Here is a 20,712-nt window from a genome sequence, read left to right on the forward strand (position 1 = left end):
CCTAAATATTAATACGGTGAATTATTCTAATGTGGGATTTTTTTTTTTTGTTGCATTTCAGACTTCTGGAATATACTGCGATATGAAGCCAATAAATAAATCCACCCTGGACCACTCCGCAAAAACAGGCAGTTTTTTAAATGTGTTATTGTCTCCTATTCTAAAATGTTGAATATTTCTGCATCCTGGGGTCCCTAAACTGTGTTGAAGTCCATTAATGGTCTCACTGTAAAGCTGAGACTCTGGTGGATCCAATGAGCCCAACTGTATTCATGTGTGATGATGTTAGTCCCCATAGGAGACATTTCATTGACCTCACTGTATAAAATGACCTGTGGTGACCTCTAGGATAATCACAGCCTCATGAAACTTTACAGCCACAAACTAGAGACCTAGAGCATTCAGAGGATGGATGGATCAGACTAGAGACCTAGAGCATTCAGAGGATGGATGGATCAAACTAGAGACCTAGAGCATTCAGAGGATGGATGGATCAAACTAGAGACCTAGAGCATTCAGAGGATGGATGGAGGATGGATGGATCAAACTAGAGACCTAGAGCATTCAGAGGATGGATGGATCAAACTAGAGACCTAGAGCATTCAGAGGATGGATGATCAGACTAGAGACCTAGAGCATTCAGAGGATGGATGGATCAAACTAGAGACCTAGAGCATTCAGAGGATGGATGGATCAAACTAGAGACCTAGAGCATTCAGAGGATGGATGGATCAAACTAGAGACCTAGAGCATTCAGAGGATGGATGGATCAGACTAGAGACCTAGAGCATTCAGAGGATGGATGGATCAAACTAGAGACCTAGAGCATTCAGAGGATGGATGGATCAAACTAGAGACCTAGAGCATTCAGAGGATGGATGGATCAAACTAGAGACCTAGAGCATTCAGAGGATGGATGGATCAAACTAGAGGCCTAGAGCATTCAGAGGATGGATGGATCAGACTAGAGACCTAGAGCATTCAGAGGATGGATGGATCAAACTAGAGACCTAGAGCATTCAGAGGATGGATGGATCAGACTAGAGACCTAGAGCATTCAGAGGATGGATGGATCCGACTAGAGACCTAGAGCATTCAGAGGATGGATGGATCAGACTAGAGACCTAGAGCATTCAGAGGATGGATGGATCCGACTAGAGACCTAGAGCATTCAGAGGATGGATGGATCCGACTAGAGACCTAGAGCATTCAGAGGATGGATGGATCAAACTAGAGGCCTAGAGCATTCAGAGGATGGATGGATCAGACTAGAGACCTAGAGCATTCAGAGGATGGATGGATCAGACTAGAGACCTAGAGCATTCAGAGGATGGATGGATCAGACTAGAGACCTAGAGCATTCAGAGGATGGATGGATCCGACTAGAGACCTAGAGCATTCAGAGGATGGATGAATCCGACTAGAGACCTAGAGCATTCAGAGGATGGATGGATCAAACTAGAGGCCTAGAGCATTCAGAGGATGGATGGATCAGACTAGAGACCTAGAGCATTCAGAGGATGGATGGATCTGACTAGAGACCTAGAGCATTCAGAGGATGGATGGATCCGACTAGAGACCTAGAGCATTCAGAGGATGGATGGATCCGACTAGAGACCTAGAGCATTCAGAGGATGGATGGATCAAACTAGAGGCCTAGAGCATTCAGAGGATAGATGGCTTTCCTAGTGAGATTGACAATAAGGGTCCATTCAGGTCCCATTCAGGTCTGTAATGGTGCTGCTTGGTCCTGATACTCCAGTTATCCTCCCGTCCATGTGCTCAGACCGTTATCTGCTCTAATCCTAATCATCCTTTGACCCAGTGGGACTCCGCTGCAGCAGCAACAGGTCTGATCCCACAGGAAGTTCACACTTAATGTATACATGGATTTCACTGTTTCATCCATATGGGTGGAATAAAAGACCTAAAATAGATTTAAACATGGTATTTATTTTTACATTAAAGTGCTGACAGCCCTGAGAATGAGGATGCTGTAATGTATGAATACAGTGTTCACTTCCTTTATGTAAAATAATTAGTGAACATTCAATCATAACTTTGGCTGTGTTACGAATAAATATTAAAATGATCATTTAACTAGTAATAACGGTCCAAAATGATGTAAGATTTCATAGTTTTAAGTCAAAATCCTTCACATTTTCTTCACTGCAGATTTTGCATAATACGTAGGAGCATCCTGAGCGGCTCCTAAAACCTGAATGATTCCCGACTATAGGCTCCAAATAACACAGGAAAGCACTTTAACTATTAACACTAAACACACCACCTTAACCCTAGAATGGTTAAAGTTAACAGTGATTACCACCGCAGTGTAGAAAAGTGCTGTTTTTTCTTATTAGCAAAGCCTTTCAATATATTAATTTCTCTATTCTGCAGAGAGAGGCGCCAAACTCCAAACATCTGAATGAAGAGCCCAAAGAAGGACACGGAAACGCTGCTATAAATATTTGAACCGCATCAAACGGCCGACACCTGATAGTGAGGAGTGATAACAGGTCAGTCCTGTTCTACTGAGGCTACGATACACACATCACGTTTTCCACCTGGAATCCTTCTGATGTACGATGGTGTGTCTCAGGAGGATCAGATGACCTCTGACCTCATGTGGTGATGTGGTTTGAGAGGAGAAGAGTGAGAGAGAGACGAGAGCTCTCACTCTGTCTCTGTTTTCAGGTACCAAGAGGAAAATAAGAATTTGTTCTCAGTAGATGAGGTACTGAATCCTGTCACATCATCACACAGGAAACACTTTCCAACAGGTGAACCTGTCACCTTAAATAAACCATATTAATAAGATTCGTCAACGTTAGCAAGAGTAAATAAGGAGATGTTAATAATATCACATGACATATGAGATGTATTATATTTTTGCATCGATTCGAGTGTTATCAGCCTGTTCGCACTAAAAGGTATAAATGCCACGATAATGCACAAAGCGTTTAGCGTGCAATAAGTACGCCTTTCTTGATTTTCACGTGTCTGTTGTTGACCTGTGTTTTGTTTATTAAGATGCATTAAAGTTTAAAGGCTTATTCTGACGGCAACAAATGTGAAAATAAAAGTTTGTAGGATCTCAAAGCTCCAACTTTTAAAAAGACAGTAAGAACCTCTGTTGTGTGTTATAGTGACTCATCCTTCCACACATAGAGGATCTTTGGGACGCACAGACACAGCTTCAGGTTTCCCGTCGCCATGGAAACGGCAGCATCACAACCTGACATCACTTTAGATAATTCATACCCTTAAAGGGGGAAAAGAAAAATACATCCCAGAAAAAACAGGCGATGTCCGGAGGTGAAGAGCGGGCTCTGCTGGAGCTCAACCTGCGGAGGGAGACGTGGTGTCGGGTGGACGGGAACCCCCAGCAGGCCTGGGAGAGGGCCGAGAAGAGACACTACCGGGGTCACCTGCGGACCAGCCCGGTCCTCCTCACCGCTCTGACCGCCGGACCGCAGAGGAGGGCGGCCGATCGCTGCAGGCCTCCCCCCTCCGAGCTCCCGGAGAGAAGACACTACGAAGAGAGCTGTAAGAGTTTACTGGAATCCTCCTGATGTCTTTAAATGAGTTTATAATCTCTAAAGTATCATTATTTCATGCTTAATTCATGACAGAACTCAAATCCAGGCTGGGATATTTGTTTAGTGCATATATATATATATATATTTATAGTAGTGATGAGAGTCTATTTCTTTAAATTAAGTATGTGGAAAAACTGATATTGGAAGTTTTATTATTTCTTGTATTTGTTCATTTATTTTGCATATATTTTTATTTATTCTTGTATTTAATTTTAATTATTTATTTATTTTATAAAAAATAAATACACAAAATAAATAAATACATAAAAAAGTAATAAAAACAACAATAATAATAATAAAATGAAAGGAAAATTTAACAGAAGAGTTAATAAATAAGGGAATAAATACAAAGATACCTCTTTAATACCTTTCATTCATTATTATTATTATTTTTATTATTATTTTTGTTATTATTGTTTTGATTAATTTTCAATGTTATTCATAAATCTTTGCATTTATTTTGTATTTAAAAAATAATAATAATAAATAAATACAAAATACATGAATAAATAAAAAGTAAATGCAAAAATAAATAAATAAATTAAAAAATGTATAAAAATAAATACATAAACAAATAAAGAAGCATTTTAAAACTGAAATTTCAATTTATGTTTAAGACATCACAGAACACGTTGGCAGGATACACATGATTTGTAATGAATGGGTTTAAGCTTGAAAATCTCCAGTGTTGTCATTCAACACATTTAAATAATGTCTGATTATCTTGGTGGTTTATTATGTGATCATACTGTTTCATAATAATCTGACTCCCGTCTGTAACGCCTCTGTTCTCCTCCAGATAAATCACACCTGGTGTAGCCGGCTGCAGCCTGACGACCACGAGCTGGTTCAACAAACACACACGATGCATTCAGGGACCTGAACACACATGATGCATTCAGGGACCTGAACACACGATGCATTCAGGGACCTGATCACACGATGCATTCAGGGACCTGAACACACTTCAACTTCCAGTGTTTTATTTCCATAAACAGAGAACCGAGTACATCATAATTCAATTATTAATAAACAATAATGAAGTGTTGATCTTTGCCTTGAAGATGTGTTTCTGCCTGTCTCTCTATACGGACTATACGCCTCCCTCAGGCCAAACCTCCCCTTTCAGAAGCTCGTGTACTTCTGTGTGCGTGTGAGCGTGAAACATTAAAAGGGAAAAGTCTGTGTGCGTTTTGTGCGGTGGCGAGCTGAACAGTTTGTGGCGACAGACCTTTGACCTCGGCGATGTAGCGGCAGGACAGGACGATGTTACAGGGCTCGTTCCTCACCTGGGAGACAGAGAGAGAGACAGGAAGAGGTTGAAACAACAACATCTGCAGAGGAGATGCAGATGTGTCACAGTGGATGTAAACATGATGAGTTTGATCATTTTAAACTCACGTGCTTGTCGAGCCCCAGAGCAGGAGAGTCCGTCTCTAGACAGATGTGTTCCAGCGGGATCTGCTTGATCAGTTTGTCTCTCTGTATTCAAATAAGTATTATTTCATCATTATAACGAACTGATGCGACCGACGTCAGGACATCTTCCCCGAGGATCTCAGGCAGGCAAACTCAGTATCTGAGATCTGAGTTTGCCTGCTCAGATCTCAGATACTGAAATAATAATTGTCTAATATATTAATATTAAAATAATTAAAAATAATTAGTTTAGTTTTGTGTGTTGTGTTCTGTCGTGTATTTATGAGATATTACACTTCGTATTGCTAAACAGCATGTATTTTATAAGTTGGGTGTTTTGTTTTTTTTACCCATCATGCATCACACGTCAGCGAGCACGTACTGTACTTCATCTGCATATTTTATATGACTGCACATGAGCCAAAGTTCAGCTGAAGTTTTATGGATTTAACAACAATGCAGACAAAGAGGTTTCTGTTGCACATTCATACGAGACCAAAGAGCATTTTGATGATGATGTTTGCACTTATTTGGGTCCATATATACACACATATTAACCTCAGTAATCTTTGGCTTGAACATACAGGATCCTCCCTGAGGGCTGACCCTACCTATAGAATCATACATGAAAAGAAATAATTGAAAGAAGTCCTTTTTTTCTACCTGTTGGTTCCTGCAGACTGCAGGTGGGAAGGAGAACAGGTAACCGGCCTTCACACCTTCCAGCGCCACCGACGGCTTCCCAGCAAAGTTATGAAGCAGAGCTCGACTGATACCTGGCGGGAAAATCAGAAAGACGTGACGTCCAGATGTCTTGTTTTGCAGCCGTGTAAATGTATAAAATAGATTAAGACGCCCACCTTGTTCTCTCATGGTCGCTATGGTGACCTTAGCAGCTGATCGTGAGTGGACGTTCCTGTGCAGAAAACAGCATTTATTTAGGGTTAGGGTTCACATTCAGAGAGGAAAGTAGAAACGTGGTGGATTTGAACATGTCATTTGTGATTGTTTCTTTGCAGGTATAACTCTGAATTCATTGGACAATGAGTGGGAAGCTTGTCATTGAGATTGTCATCAGATTGTCATGAAGGAATCCTGCAGAGCTCGGAGGTTGAACTGTATATTATCTATGTTACTGTGCTCACACAGGCAGGTCCAGCTCCTTGGCGACGTTCAGCTGCTTAATGAAGACGTTCATCTGGTCGTCTCTGTCCTGCTGAGCGGGAGCACGCCACGGCGTGAAGTCGAGGCCGATCTGGAAACAAACGTAGACGACAATATTACTCAGAGCCTCGCAGGAGATGTACTGTAGATGTTCTTGTTTTATTAAAATGATGAGGTGCTCAAATGTTCCACAGAGAAGTACTCGTATCGGTACTCGGTATCGGTGAGTACCCAAATGTAAGTACTTGTACTCGGTCTGATAAAAAGTGGTATCCGTGCATCCCTATAATTCAACACGGTGAAAATACTCTACTACAAGTAAAGGTCCTGCATTTAAGTATATTATTATTATTTTCAGCAGAATGTATTTAAAGTAAAAGTCTATCTGCGTCAGTAAAATGTTCCCTGTCAGCGTTTTACCGTTCTATGGGATGTTCCTGGATTAATATCAGCGCTGCATTGTGTTCAGAGCAGCAGGAGGACGGACCAACCCTATCCATAACAATAACAGTTATGGAAACGAGACTCTGGGACTGTTGACTCAACGCTGTGATCGGACTGAACACACACATTCCTCAACAAGCAACTACAGAACAAAGGGTGTGTGTGTGTGTGTGTGTGTGTGTGTGTGTGTGTGTGTGTCTGATTGTGACCGACTCTGCTCGTTCACCGTTCCTCATGAGGACGATCAGGAGGTGAGTTGGGAGTTTTAACTAGTTTAATCTGCTTTACTTCACCAGAAGTCACATTAAAGTTGGATATGTGAGACGAGAGGTTGAAGGCTACCTGAGGAACTGGACCAGGTTAGATTCAAAAAATGATTTCAACTACACACACTAAATTCTTTTGTTTAGTTCACGAGTTCCCTTCATCACAATGATCAGATGTTTTGCGGCTCCAGACAGATTTATTTTTAGACAGTAAAGGTTTCTGACTCCTGGTCTAGAGTGAGTTAGACTTGTAGCTCTTAATTTAAGAGTCCTCTTTTTCTTCTACTTAGTTCTTTGATTTCCTTCATCCTTTAGTCCGCCTCACCTCTTTTCATGTTGTACCATCTAAGCTCCATGTAAATAAAATATCTTTATTTCTACCATCTGTTTTCATGTCGCCTTCCTTTCCCCCAACGAGCCGAGTGAGGGCTCCTTTGAAGAGCTGTTTGAAGGTTAAGATTAGAAGAAGGATTAGATTAAAGTGACAGTAAGAATATAGAAGAACAAACTTCCTACCTCTCCGATAGCGACGAGGCGTTGTCTGTGTTTGTAGAAGTGAGGCAGGGCAGCGTCCAGCTCCTTAAGAGGAGACACTAAAGAGAGGTCACACTTCCCCGGTTCATCACTGACATCAACACAGATATTTATGTATTACAAGTTTTATGAAACTCTATGTTTAAATATGCAAATGAGGCATTATCTTATTAAATTCATACCTTTAAAATAAGGTATAAAGATATGATTTCCTCAAGGTACAGGGATGAAGGGGGGGTTCGACAATCACAAGGTGTTTACAGGGATTACTGTTTATTTACTGGTTACTTCATATTTAAGTTTATTACTAACATGTTGTCACTATGGAACTGAGATGATGGAAACTTGAATTTCCCTCGGGATCAATAAAGTTACTATCTACCTATCTATCTATCTATCTATCTATCTATCTATCTATCTATCCATCTATCTATCTATCTATCTATCTATCTATCTATCTATCTATCTATCTATCTACCTATCTCTCTATCCATCTCCTGCAGCAGTAATAACTAACGGGGATCCTAAATGAAGTAAAGTTCCAGCAGCAGAGTTAATCCCGGCTCAGCTGACCTGCTTGAGGATCAGATCTCCATCAGTAACCTGAGAGCTTCATTCAAATGTGTTTTATTTGCAGATTCAAAGTTGAGAGAGAAGACAAATGTTGATTCTGTGACTTTGTGTTTAAAGGGAGCGTCTCTCTGTTTCTACATCATCAAAGGTTTATGTTGTAATATTTATCTCCTTTATGAGAAATGTACATTTTTGTACTTTCAATAACAAGTTAAAAGAACAAACAGATCCCCCTTCATGTCCTCCAGAGGCCTCCGAGACCCTCCCTCCTCCTGTGTTCCTCACTGAGATCACAGAGATCACTGGGTTCAGCTCCTCTCAGAGTCACTCCAGTAAAACAATCAAAAGCTGGACGAGGTGCTGGGACTGTTGTCCTACCTGAGGCTTCACGCTGCGCCGCTCGCCTCCTTCGCCGCCCTGCAGCGGATGGAGGCCGAAACACGGAGCCACCAGGTCTGGATAACTGAGAGGAGAATTCAACGGTAACACCCTGGATAATAAACACGGAGCTGTCCAGCTGAGAGCAGCTGTCTACGGGACAATGGACATTTATTTATTCTTCACATCAAGTCACTGTGACTTCAGAGAGAAGGAACATTCAGTTCTGCTCTCGCTGTCGGTGCTGTTCTGAGGTTCTGGCACTTCACTAGAGGATTGTACTTTAGTAAGACTGTATACTGTCTAACAGGTGAAGTTACCCCTGAGGTAATATACTAAACACATTCACTTCTAAAGTAGTTTAAATGATCAGGCAGAATGTGAGGTAGTTCAACCACACAGAGAAGGGATTTTAATTGACCTTAAAGGAACAGTGTGTCACACTACAGGGGATCAACTAGCAGAACTGTGTTTTCATTTAGTGTATAATCAGCTGCAACTCAGAACGGTTGTGTTTCCATCAGCTTAGAATGAATCCTTCATATCTACAGAGAGCAGGTCCTCTTCACAGAGTCCTCCATGTTGCTCCTTCATGTTGCTCCTTCATGTTGCTCCTCCATGTTGCTCCTTCATGTTGCTCCTTCATGTTGCTCCTCCATGTTGCTCCTCCATGTTGCTCCTTCATGTTGCTCCTTCATGTTGCTCCTCCATGTTGCTCCTTCATGTTGCTCCTCCATGTTGCTCCTTCATGTTGCTCCTCCATGTTGCTCCTCCATGTTGCTCCTTCATGTTGCTCCTCCATATTGCTCCTTCATGTTGGTCCTCCATATTGCTCCTCCATGTTGCTCCTCCATGTTGCTCCTTCATGTTGCTCCTCCATGTTGCTCCTTCATGATGCTCCTCCATGTTGCTCCTCCATGTTGCTCCTTCATGTTGATCCTCCATGTTGCTCCTCCATGTTGCTCCTTCATGATGCTCCTCCATGTTGCTCCTTCATGTTGCTCCTTCATGTTGATCCTCCATGTTGCTCCTCCATGTTGCTCCTTCATGTTGATCCTCCATGTTGCTCCTCCATGTTGCTCCTCCATGTTGCTCCTTCATGTTGCTCCTCCATGTTGCTCCTTCATGTTGCTCCTTCATGATGCTCCTCCATGTTGCTCCTTCATGTTGCTCCTTCATGTTGCTCCTCCATGTTGCTCCTCCATGTTGCTCCTTCATGTTGCTCCTCCATGTTGCTCCTCCATGTTGCTCCTTCATGTTGCTCCTCCATGTTGCTCCTTCATGTTGCTCCTCCATGTTGCTCCTCCATGTTGCTCCTTCATGTTGCTCCTCCATGTTGCTCCTTCATGTTGCTCCTCCATGTTGCTCCTTCATGTTGCTCCTTCATGTTGCTCCTTCATGTTGCTCCTTCATGTTGCTCCTCCATGTTGCTCCTCCATGTTGCTCCTTCATGTTGCTCCTTCATGTTGCTCCTCCATGTTGCTCCTTCATGTTGCTCCTCCATGTTGCTCCTCCATGTTGCTCCTCCATATTGCTCCTCCATGTTGCTCCTCCATGTTGCTCCTTCATGTTGCTCCTCCATGTTTCTACAGAAGCCCAGAACAGACAAACCGACCTCTGGCTCTAGAGAGAGACTTTCACGTTTTAACGTTACCTGAAGGTCACCGTAGTTCTCCGACACACTTGTGAAACTGGTAACGTGAGACGTGGAGTGTTAAACCGCGGTACCGCCAGCCGCCGTCTGACTTCCTGTTGCTCCTACAGTAGTGTTATTATGGTATGGATGACCTCTGAGAGAGGCCAACGGCGTTACTATGGTTTAGCACTCGGTGGCTCACGTTACCTCAGTCTTAGAAAGTGAGGAGTGAGCGGAGGAATACTGCACTCTGCAACCACACCACTAGATGTCGCCTACACACTGTACCTTTAACACATATTCTGCAGGTAGGAAATGGTATTTGTTTTTATTTATTCATTCATTTATTCTGACAGTAGAGATTCTTGATCAGGTCATTGTTAGCTGTTTTCTGTTTTTACTTTGCACTAGGATGACATGTTTGTATGAGCTCCTTGGTGTTTTCAAATTATTATTTTATCTTCACTAATCTGTAGTTTGCATCTCTTCACTCTGATTTTATTTCATTATAGAGTAATAACTTCCCCTCTGTGTAATCTAAATGTGTATTTTTCTTGTTTTTCTTAATGCATTTACTGCATCAGTCCTTCCTGCATTCTCTATAAAGCACACTACCTGATAGAAGTTGATGAGACAGACACGATGTGTGTTCTAGGACTGAAGACATACTGACCGTTCCTGCAGCTGGAGGACTCGGTCAAACTCTCCGACTCCTTCTGTTACTGCAACCAGAGTCTTTACCCCGACCTACACACACACACACACACACACAAACTGTTGTTTATGTTGTATACAGGGTCTGAAATTATTATTATTAGTATTATTATTTTGTATAATAATAATTATTAATATAAGGAGTACCTATCTGCCACGCTGGTAGACGGGTGACGCGATATATAGGTATTGACAATAACTAAGTATTTAAAAATGAAGTATTTATATTGTGTTAATAATTCAGCGCCTCCTAAATCATTTTATAGATCCAGTTATGGTTACAGATTCCCTACATTCGTGTTTTCAGTGTAATTAATTCACCAAAAATGAGACAAAACGCACAATAAACAAAGTTAAAGATGAATTTGACTGATTTAAAAAAAAAAAATTATAGATACCGCAATAATATCGTTATCGTGAATTATATCGGCCACAATAATTGTGTAGTGAAAATCTGATATTGTGTCAGCCCTGTAGTAGGGTTATGTTATTGTGATCAATTACCATTATGTTGAACTAATGAACTAATATCTGATCTAATTGTCAGAGTATGTAAACATTATATATCAGCGTCTTCTGCTGCTGCTGCTTCTAATACTGCTGCTAATACTATGACTACCAGTTTTAAAGGTTTATTCCACCCAATTACTACTCTCTGTCTCTCTCAGTGTTTATCAATGCAGTTCATCTGTTTGATATTCATATAAAGCATTTCTTCTTTCAGCCTATTCAGGAAATTCACATCTAATTTACCACTTTTGACAGTAGGACAGTTTAGCTTTCAGCTTTTCTAGCAATGTATTTCAGCTCTTTAGGTAATGCACTTCAGCTTCCAACTTATTTCCCAGTTGTACATTTCATTGTCTAGGTTTTTTCAGCAGTGCAGTGCATTTGAGCTTCATCGTAAGTCATTTCACATTTCTGCATTTTCAGCAATGCTTTTGTGATTAATTTCAGCATTCACACGCATTGACAGCAGGGATTGTGATTCATTTCTATGGATGTTTTTATTGGACTTTATTAGTTGTAACCTACAGAAGACATTCCACAAATGTGAACTATGATCTGCAAATATTTCATCTCCACAAACATGTGTTTCTGTATTTGTGTTGTGTAAAGTCACATCCACAAAAATACAGGGCGATTTGCAAATACGCATAACTTACTCTGTAAATAGGTATTTTAAGGTTTACATGTAAACTGATATCTACACATTTGTGCATCTATTTCGCATTTGCAGATCACTTCCTGTGCATTTGTGGGCCATGTGACATTTGCAACTTCCCCTCAGTTTGTTTACAGAATTGAAATACGTATTTACAGAGTAAGTTATTTGCAAATCACCCTGTATTTTTGTGAATGTGACTTTACACAACACAAATACACAAACACATGTTTGTGGGTAGTGAAACATCTGCAGATCATGGTTCACATTTGTGGAATGTCTTCTGTGGATTACAACTAATAAAGTCCAATAAAAACTTCCATTAATGTCCATTGTCTTGAACTAATGAAGTAGTTAATGAATGTGACCTCTGTGCTCCTCTGGATCACATCCTCCAGATCCTACAGAGACACAAACACAACAGACATCAGATAAACACAAAGGATCTGAGAAAGACTGTAGTGATCAACTGTAGTGAGATGACAGCAGTGAATTACAGCTTTTATCATTAGTTACACATGTATATTAGTGACATTAATACACATTTCAAACATCTACAGCTGCTGTAATGAGGAACAAATACTCTTTAAAACAATACTAACACTACATAATGAGGTTGTTCAGCTGGTTAGTTTAGGTAGTATTCACCTCTTCAAACTCCCGGGCTGATATATGACAGTGACAGTCAACGAAGCCAAACGCCATCAAACTAAACTTCAAATAGTAATAGCTGGAGGTGAAGACTAGACTGAAACACTGCTGTACTGTCTGACCAGTTCTGTCTTAGTGAACATCAACAGCCAGGTGGAACTCTCAGAGGACGCTGTGAGGGTTGGTCCGGAGGAAATATTTAGCAGGCGGACCAGGAAGTTCTTCTTCTTCCTCTTTTGTGATTTGCAGCAGACTAGAGGCCAGTTGGGCTCCTGCAGCACACACACTGTGCACACACAGTACTACACACACACACACACTGTGCACACACAGTACTACACACACACACACACTGTGCACACACAGTACTACACACACACACACACTGTGCACACACAGTACACATACACACTGTACACATACAGTACACACACACTGTGCACATACTGTACACACACTGTACACACACACACACACACACACTGTACACATACAGTACTGTAGAGGGGGAAGGACATGAGAATGCAAATCTATTGACCAAACAATCATTAAAACGACACTTAACTGACATACTAATACCGTTCAGTAAAGCAGAGGTTCAAACTATCATTAAGGACGACATGCACAAAACCTGGCAGGAATACTGAGACTTAAAGGAACTGTTTGGAACTTTTTACACGTATAAATCTACCGGGACGCTGTTCAGACCGCTCCTCTGCTCCTCTGCTCCTCTGCTCCTCTGCTCCTCTGCTCCTCTGCCTGCCTTCACTCACACACCGCGCTCCTTCTCTCTCTCTCTCTCCACCTCTCACGTGCATGCTGCTCACTCCACACTGCAGAAGAGTTAGTTTAGCTCTGAGAATATCTAGTGAATGTTCAGTGGACGTTTGTGCAGAAATAACTGCTGCAGCTCCTCCAGACCAACAGAGGTTTCCCGTGTCTTGTGAAGTGACGGGGCTCCGCAGAGAGAAACGTTATCGTCTCCGACCAAAACTCCGGCGTCTCCCCCGTTAAACAGTCCCTTTAAAATAGGTAAACATGACACAGGTAGATGTAATAACTGTGGACGAGAGGAAACGGTGGAGCATGTCATGCTGCATTGTGAGAGATATGAGGAAGAAAGAGATTAACGTACACTTTGATTTAATAGATATTCTACAAAGGAACTCACTAAATGAGTGTTATAGAAGATTATTTCAGTATCTTAGACAAATTAATATGATTAGAAAAATATGAGGTTGTTTGTTTTCTTTTTTCTTTTTCTTTTTATTTGTATTTGTATTTTGTTTCTATATTTTATATTTTTATATTTTTATATCTTTATTTTTATTTTTATTTTTATTTTATTTGTATTTTTTATATATTTTTGGGGATATAGTAATTATTAGGCAGAATGATCCACTCCTCCAGACCAGTAGGTGGCGGTAATGCACCTATAAGCTGGTTTACCGCCCGCCAATAAACCTCAAGAAGAAGAAGAAGAGGAAGAGGAAGAGGAGGGAGGAAGTTTCGTTTTGCGTCACGGAGCTGTGAAGCAGTTGGCGGCAGAGATGGAGCCTTCAGAGAGAGAAGCTCTACCCGCGGATGAAGATAACCAGGACTATAAAGTACAAGTAACGTCGAAGAAGCGAGTAATCCAGCAGATGAATCAATACAAAGAGATTTTAAGGAGAGTTCTGGACGAACAACCAGATGTTCCAGAAGACACGAAGACGGTTCTACTGCAGGAGCTGCAGGCGGTGAGTCTGTGTTTACATCCAGATGTTACTGAGTTATACCCTCTCTCTCTCTGTTTACATCCAGATGTTACTGAGTTATACTCTCTCTGTTTACATCCAGATGTTACTGAGTTATACCCTCTCTGTTTACATCCAGATGTTACTGAGTTATACCCTCTCTGTTTACATCCAGATGTTACTGAGTTATACCCTCTCTCTCTCTGTTTACATCCAGATGTTACTGAGTTATACTCTCTCTGTTTACATCCAGATGTTACTGAGTTATACCCTCTCTGTTTACATCCAGATGTTACTGAGTTATACTCTCTCTGTTTACATCCAGATGTTACTGAGTTATAGTCTCTCTCTCTCTGTTTACATCCAGATGTTACTGAGTTATACTCTCTCTGTTTACATCCAGATGTTACTGAGTTATAGTCTCTCTGTTTACATTCAGATGTTACTGAGTTATACCCTCTCTCTCTCTGTTTACATCCAGATGTTACTGAGTTATACCCTCTCTCTCTCTGTTTACATCCAGATGTTACTGAGTTATACCCTCTCTCTCTCTGGTTACATCCAGATGTTACTGAGTTATACCCTCTCTCTCTCTGTTTACATCCAGATGTTACTGAGTTATACCCTCTCTCTCTCTGTTTACATCCAGATGTTACTGAGTTATACCCTCTCTCTCTCTGTTTACATCCAGATGTTACTGAGTTATACCCTCTCTCTCTCTGTTTACATCCAGATGTTACTGAGTTATACCCTCTCTCTCTCTGTTTACATCCAGATGTTACTGAGTTATACCCTCTCTCTCTCTGTTTACATCCAGATGTTACTGAGTTATACCCTCTCTCTCTCTGTTTACATCCAGATGTTACTGAGTTATACTCTCTCTGTTTACATCCAGATGTTACTGAGTTATACTCTCTCTGTTTACATCCAGATGTTACTGAGTTATACCCTCTCTCTCTGTTTACATCCAGATGTTACTGAGTTATAGTCTCTCTGTTTACATCCAGATGTTACTGAGTTATACCCTCTCTCTCTCTGTTTACATCCAGATGTTACTGAGTTATACCCTCTCTCTCTCTGTTTACATCCAGATGTTACTGAGTTATACCCTCTCTCTCTCTGTTTACATCCAGATGTTACTGAGTTATACTCTCTCTCTGTTTACATCCAGATGTTACTGAGTTATACTCTCTCTCTCTGTTTACATCCAGATGTTACTGAGTTATACCCTCTCTCTGTTTACATCCAGATGTTACTGAGTTATACCCTCTCTCTGTTTACATCCAGATGTTACTGAGTTATACCCTCTCTCTCTGTTTACATCCAGATGTTACTGAGTTATACCCTCTCTCTGTTTACATCCAGATGTTACTGAGTTATACCCTCTCTCTCTGTTTACATCCAGATGTTACTGAGTTATACCCTCTCTCTGTTTACATCCAGATGTTACTGAGTTATACCCTCTCTCTCTGTTTACATCCAGATGCTACTGAGTTATAGTCTCTGTTTACATCCAGATGTTACTGAGTTATACTCTCTCTCTCTGTTTACATCCAGATGTTACTGAGTTATAGTCTCTCTGTTTACATCCAGATGTTACTGAGTTATACCCTCTCTCTCTCTGTTTACATCCAGATGTTACTGAGTTATACCCTCTCTCTCTCTGTTTACATCCAGATGTTACTGAGTTATACCCTCTCTCTCTCTGTTTACATCCAGATGTTACTGAGTTATACTCTCTCTCTCTGTTTACATCCAGATGTTACTGAGTTATACCCTCTCTCTGTTTACATCCAGATGTTACTGAGTTATACTCTCTCTCTCTGTTTACATCCAGATGTTACTGAGTTATACCCTCTCTCTGTTTACATCCAGATGTTACTGAGTTATACCCTCTCTCTGTTTACATCCAGATGTTACTGAGTTATACCCTCTCTCTCTCTGTTTACATCCAGATGTTACTGAGTTATACCCTCTCTCTGTTTACATCCAGATGTTACTGAGTTATACCCTCTCTCTCTCTGTTTACATCCAGATGTTACTGAGTTATACCCTCTCTCTGTTTACATCCAGATGTTACTGAGTTATACCCTCTCTCTCTCTGTTTACATCCAGATGTTACTGAGTTATACCCTCTCTCTGTTTACATCCAGATGTTACTGAGTTATACCCTCTCTCTCTCTGTTTACATCCAGATGCTACTGAGTTATAGTCTCTGTTTACATCCAGATGTTACTGAGTTATACCCTCTCTCTGTTTACATCCAGATGTTACTGAGTTATAGTCTCTGTTTACATCCAGATGTTACTGAGTTATGTATCAACAGACCGCTGAGCGTTGTTTTATAAAGTTAGATAGATAATAAAGTGTGCAGAGTTCGAAAAATCTTTATTTTAAAGGTCCCATATCAGCTCATTTCCAGGTTCATACTTGTATTTTGTGTTTCTACTAGAACATGTTTACATGCTGTAATGTTTAAAAAACAACTTTATTTTCCTCATCCTGTCTGTCTGAATATACCTGTATTCACCCTCCGTCTGAAACGCTCCGTTTTAGCACATTTTGACGGAATTGCAACAGAATTGCGTTGCTAGGCAACAGCTCTGGTCCATGTGTTCACATCCACGGCAACCAGGAATAAACTGGGACACATTGAGAATGTTTACGTTTAAAATTGTGTCAAGGGTTTAAATATTGTATATTTGTGACATCACAAATGGACAGAAATCCTGACGGCTTGTTTTAAATGCAGAGTTTCTGAATATGGGCTGTGTGTATTTGCCTGTGGATTCAGTGTTTTGATACTTTCACAGTATTTATATAGGAATTAAGCTGCTTTATAATAATGAAAACATGAAAATGTCACTTTTTTATAATATGGGACCTTTAATGTTTGCTCTGCTGTCAACATTCATACACATAATCTGTATGTTTTACAGGATATTTGGTTTTACCTTTTACGCAAAACTGCCAAATATTCCCTAATTACAGACTCTCAATTTTGAGAAATTGTGACATTTGATGACGTCACTTTGAGCTTTAAGAAATTGGGATTCCTCACTATTTTATAGACCAAATTATGAATCATCAGATTAATTAATAATATAAAAATAATGCTTAGTTGCAGCTCTAGAAACGTGCATTAACTAAGACACAGTTTAGGAAGTATTGCAGCTGTATTATGGACTCTTGTGTTTGATGTGAACTGCTGATGTCTGTGCTGTTTGTGTCTGTGCAGAACTTTGAGGCGGCTGTTCAGGACAACGTGTTGGTGAACGGACTGCCGTGGGAGGAGGCAGCGGATGTTGAAGGTGATCCACTATACCGCTGCAAAACTCTATCAAATAAGAGCTTCAGGTTTCCATCACATCCCTGTTCATGTTGATTAAAGTAGAGCTCTATTTAATGAACTGTTTCCGTTCCCTCCATCACGAACACACTCAGCGGAGGACGAGGCTCTGGATCTGGAGAGCCTGCTAGATGACACCATCGTTGAGACCACCAGGAGGCGCTGTGCGTACCCGAGACAGATCCTGCCTCACGTGGTCCACTCCCTCAAAGCTGAACGTAAACTCTTGGTGGGTGTCACAGTGGCTTTGTCTTTAGTCAGAGCTGGTAAATGTGCAGCGGAGAGTGGATGGATGATCCACACATGATGGTGTTCAGTTTCCTGGAATAAACACAGCTGAGTGGGAGGAAGACTGCACTAACATGATTTTTAGTTATAAAACCTATTACAGGTTTAACTTCATTATCCATGAGAGGATATCCATGTGGTGGAAGGTGTGAACACACAAAGAGGAAACACCAGTTGAAACAGACAAAGCGGTAACTGAGCAGCATCCAGAGCTTTCCTGACGTCTGCTGTGTTTGTTTTTCAGGGTCTGTATGAGAACGCAGTCAAACCTCAAGAGGTGGTCAAAGATCCTGGTCAAGGTAGTTACCTCTCATCATTTATATACATACACATTATTAAAGGTTCTGTTTGTAACTCCTTCCACGTATAAATCATTGCTGGTCGGTGTCTCATGGTCTCTCGTGTGTCTTCGCTGTTCAGACTCAGACTCCAACACAAACTCCAGTGAAGCACCAAAACCTCTTGGTTGTATCTAATGAAGCTGTTAAACAGTGTTGGCAGCGGTCGGAGGACGCGGGGGAGACCGGAGCTTTGGTCTCCAGGACCGGAGTCTCTGCTCCTCTGCTCCTCTGCTCCTCTGCCTGCCTTCACTCACACACCACGCTCCTTCTCTCTCTCTCTCTCCACCTCTCACGTGCATGCTGCTCACTCCACACTGCAGAAGAGTTAATTTAGCTCTGAGAATATCTAGTGAATGTTCAGTGGACGTTTGTGCAGAAATAACTGCTGCAGCTCCTCCAGACCAACAGAGGTTTCCCGTGTCTTGTGAAGTGACGGGGCTCCGCAGAGAGAAACGTTATCGTCTCCCACCAAAACTCCGGCGTCTCCCCCGTTCCCTCCGGCCGCGGTCGGGAGGCTGAGGCGGGAAAAGCCAACACTAGGATCAGCAGTGATTCATGGAGAGACCTTGGTCTGGTCAGCTAACATTACTGCCAAGCAGCTGAAATATAGAGTGATATTGTGCTTTTAGCTGACGTGTGTCTCCTCACTGTGTTGAGCGATGCTCCTTCATGTCTATGTAGAGCGAGCACAAGCGCCAGCAACAGGACGCTGACTTTAGTTGACTTAACGGACACAGGTGTCGCTGTTAACAACACATTTAGGATTCTTACCAACACTCCCTTTAACTAAACCGTGTAATAATATTCCTGAACCTCTGTCCAGCTGATATTTGGGGGAAATCCATCAGCTGTGGGTTGGATTGTGTGAAGTGTTTTAGTTCAGCGTAACGGTTCTACTGTTGTTGTGTGTTTCTCCAGAGAGCATCATGAAGGACTTATCAGCAGCAGCTCCTGGGATGGTGAAACAGGCCATCCAGGTCATAAAGGTACCTGACACTCCTGAACACACCTGAACACTCCTGAACACACCTGAACACACCTGAACACACCTGAACACTCCTGAGCACACCTGAACACACCTGAACACACCTGAACACACCTGAGCCAGCGTTCCAGATGGATCCATATACAGATGATTTACTGACTGGTGTATTTCTGTTTATCTGCAGTCGATCAACACGCTGCAGAAACAAGCCGAGAGCCTCCGTGAGGTCGTCAACATGAAGCCGAGTCACGCCACTCTGGAGATCCACAGAGAAGTGTTCGGTTCTAACGGCCAATCGGACGCCCCGCTGCCTCCTCTGACCAGGCAGCCAATCAAGAGAGCCGTAGAGGAAGCCGCCGCCGCCGGCTGCTATGTGCCTCTCAGTAAGAGACGTGTGGGAGATGGCGAGCCGGAGTGACGCTTCCTGCTCCCGTCACCACACGGCGGGGGAGACGGTGCGATGTTACGGACTAATACGTTTGGTTTTGGAACTCTTTTAATAATATAAAGCCGTGGTTCAACATGACTCATGAGGTTTATTCATTTAAAACATCATGAAGAGTCCTCTGTCCGTGCAGAATGTGTGTTTCTGATGATTTATTTATCCTAAAAACAAGCAAACGAAGCACAAAGAAAACATGGATGTCGCTTCCTCTCTTGTTCTGGTGAAAACCCACCCAGGTGCATGCTGGTCCTACCTGCCTATATAACCACGAATACCCACAAACTCCATAAAATATCCCAAAACCATTACTGTGTTTGTCTCTCAGTATGTTCCGACCTGTCTCTACTCAGTCTATCGGTTCCTCCTGAAGACTGAAGACGTCACTCAGACAGGACATAGTGTCAGTCATTGGGGTCTATTTTCAGCGATGGATTAATCAATCAACATGTATTATTTGTATATTCCTTTACAACAACCAAAAGGTACCCAAAGTGCTTTACATTAACATCAAGAGATAACAGGAATAAAAACATAACATCATAAAATCATAAAAAGCATAAGGAAGATGTCACAGTTCTACTACAGTAGATATTAAAAAACAATCTAAATAAAACAGTCTGGAGCTTAGATTTAAAGAGTACCAGGTCAGTGATAGTGTGTATATATATATATATATATATATATATGTATATCTGTATATCTGTGGAAACTGGTTCCAGAGTTTAGGAGCAGCGATCACCCCACAGCTTCTACCTCGACCTCGGGACTTCTAAAAAAGCTGCCGTGATGTGGTATTAGTGAGGTTGTATCAGAGCCGTTTTAAGAGTACGAGTACATGAGCACAGTATCGGTCCCGATACCCGATACTGGTATCGGTATCGGTGCATCCCTACCGACAACATAGACTCATGCCTAACAGCCTACGCCTAGAGGCTCCACAGACTCAGAGAGCCGACGTCCTGCATGAGGTGAGTTCTGTTCTTCTACTTCCACCTCTGAGAGGACAGATATAGACCTGGAGA

The 20,712-nt window shown here is 41.6% G+C and overlaps 3 protein-coding genes across 4 annotated transcripts; 2 read left to right on the top strand and 1 right to left on the bottom strand.

The window, feature by feature from the left end:
• The first annotated feature begins 1,837 nt into the window (after positions 1-1,837).
• On the top strand, positions 1,838-4,537 carry LOC119477614 (spermatogenesis-associated protein 45-like). The gene is made up of 2 exons (XM_037751761.1): positions 1,838-3,549; positions 4,402-4,537. Exons 1-2 carry the CDS (start codon positions 3,309-3,311, stop codon positions 4,419-4,421), a joined length of 261 nt encoding a protein of 86 aa, XP_037607689.1. The 5' UTR covers positions 1,838-3,308; the 3' UTR covers positions 4,422-4,537.
• Positions 4,188-12,748, bottom strand: tatdn3 (TatD DNase domain containing 3). 2 transcript variants are annotated; one of them, XR_005204272.1, is made up of 11 exons: positions 12,544-12,748; positions 12,264-12,296; positions 10,690-10,763; positions 8,381-8,465; positions 7,412-7,474; positions 6,167-6,276; positions 5,882-5,937; positions 5,685-5,797; positions 5,004-5,084; positions 4,534-4,891; positions 4,188-4,481 (listed from the first exon to the last, which is right to left on the bottom strand). XR_005204272.1 is itself a non-coding variant. In XM_037751760.1 (10 exons), the coding sequence occupies exons 1-10, from the start codon at positions 12,598-12,600 to the stop codon at positions 4,709-4,711; spliced, it is 855 nt and encodes a 284-aa protein (XP_037607688.1). In that variant the 5' UTR covers positions 12,601-12,748; the 3' UTR covers positions 4,188-4,708. The 2 variants fall into 2 exon arrangements, 1 of the variants encoding a protein (XP_037607688.1); XM_037751760.1 differs by having other exon boundaries at positions 4,188-4,891.
• Positions 12,749-14,030: 1,282 nt separating this feature from the next.
• On the top strand, positions 14,031-19,771 carry nsl1 (NSL1 component of MIS12 kinetochore complex). The gene is made up of 6 exons (XM_037749884.1): positions 14,031-14,285; positions 17,521-17,593; positions 17,727-17,860; positions 18,164-18,218; positions 19,179-19,246; positions 19,430-19,771. The coding sequence occupies exons 1-6, from the start codon at positions 14,097-14,099 to the stop codon at positions 19,661-19,663; spliced, it is 753 nt and encodes a 250-aa protein (XP_037605812.1). The 5' UTR covers positions 14,031-14,096; the 3' UTR covers positions 19,664-19,771.
• Positions 19,772-20,712: the final 941 nt, after the last annotated feature.

The sequence above is a fragment of the Sebastes umbrosus genome, chromosome 18, assembly GCF_015220745.1.
Source record: "Sebastes umbrosus isolate fSebUmb1 chromosome 18, fSebUmb1.pri, whole genome shotgun sequence".
Taxonomy (NCBI): domain Eukaryota; kingdom Metazoa; phylum Chordata; class Actinopteri; order Perciformes; family Sebastidae; genus Sebastes; species Sebastes umbrosus.

Bases quoted from the DNA above. Each gene is read 5' to 3' on its own strand.
- LOC119477614 (XM_037751761.1), top strand. From the start codon at position 3,309: ATGTCCGGAGGTGAAGAGCGGGCTCTGCTGGAGCTCAACCTGCGGAGG. The intron at 3,550-4,401 runs GTAAGAGTTTAC...GTTCTCCTCCAG, and splicing joins AAGACACTACGAAGAGAGCT to ATAAATCACACCTGGTGTAG.
- tatdn3 (XM_037751760.1), bottom strand. From the start codon at position 12,600: ATGGCGTTTGGCTTCGTTGACTGTCACTGTCATATATCAGCCCGGGAG. The intron at 5,798-5,881 runs GTGGGCGTCTTA...TTTTCCCGCCAG, and splicing joins AGCGACCATGAGAGAACAAG to GTATCAGTCGAGCTCTGCTT. The intron at 4,892-5,003 runs GTGAGTTTAAAA...TCTGTCTCCCAG, and splicing joins CTCTGGGGCTCGACAAGCAC to GTGAGGAACGAGCCCTGTAA.
- nsl1 (XM_037749884.1), top strand. From the start codon at position 14,097: ATGGAGCCTTCAGAGAGAGAAGCTCTACCCGCGGATGAAGATAACCAG. The intron at 17,594-17,726 runs GTGATCCACTAT...GAACACACTCAG, and splicing joins GGAGGCAGCGGATGTTGAAG to CGGAGGACGAGGCTCTGGAT. The intron at 19,247-19,429 runs GTACCTGACACT...GTTTATCTGCAG, and splicing joins AGGCCATCCAGGTCATAAAG to TCGATCAACACGCTGCAGAA.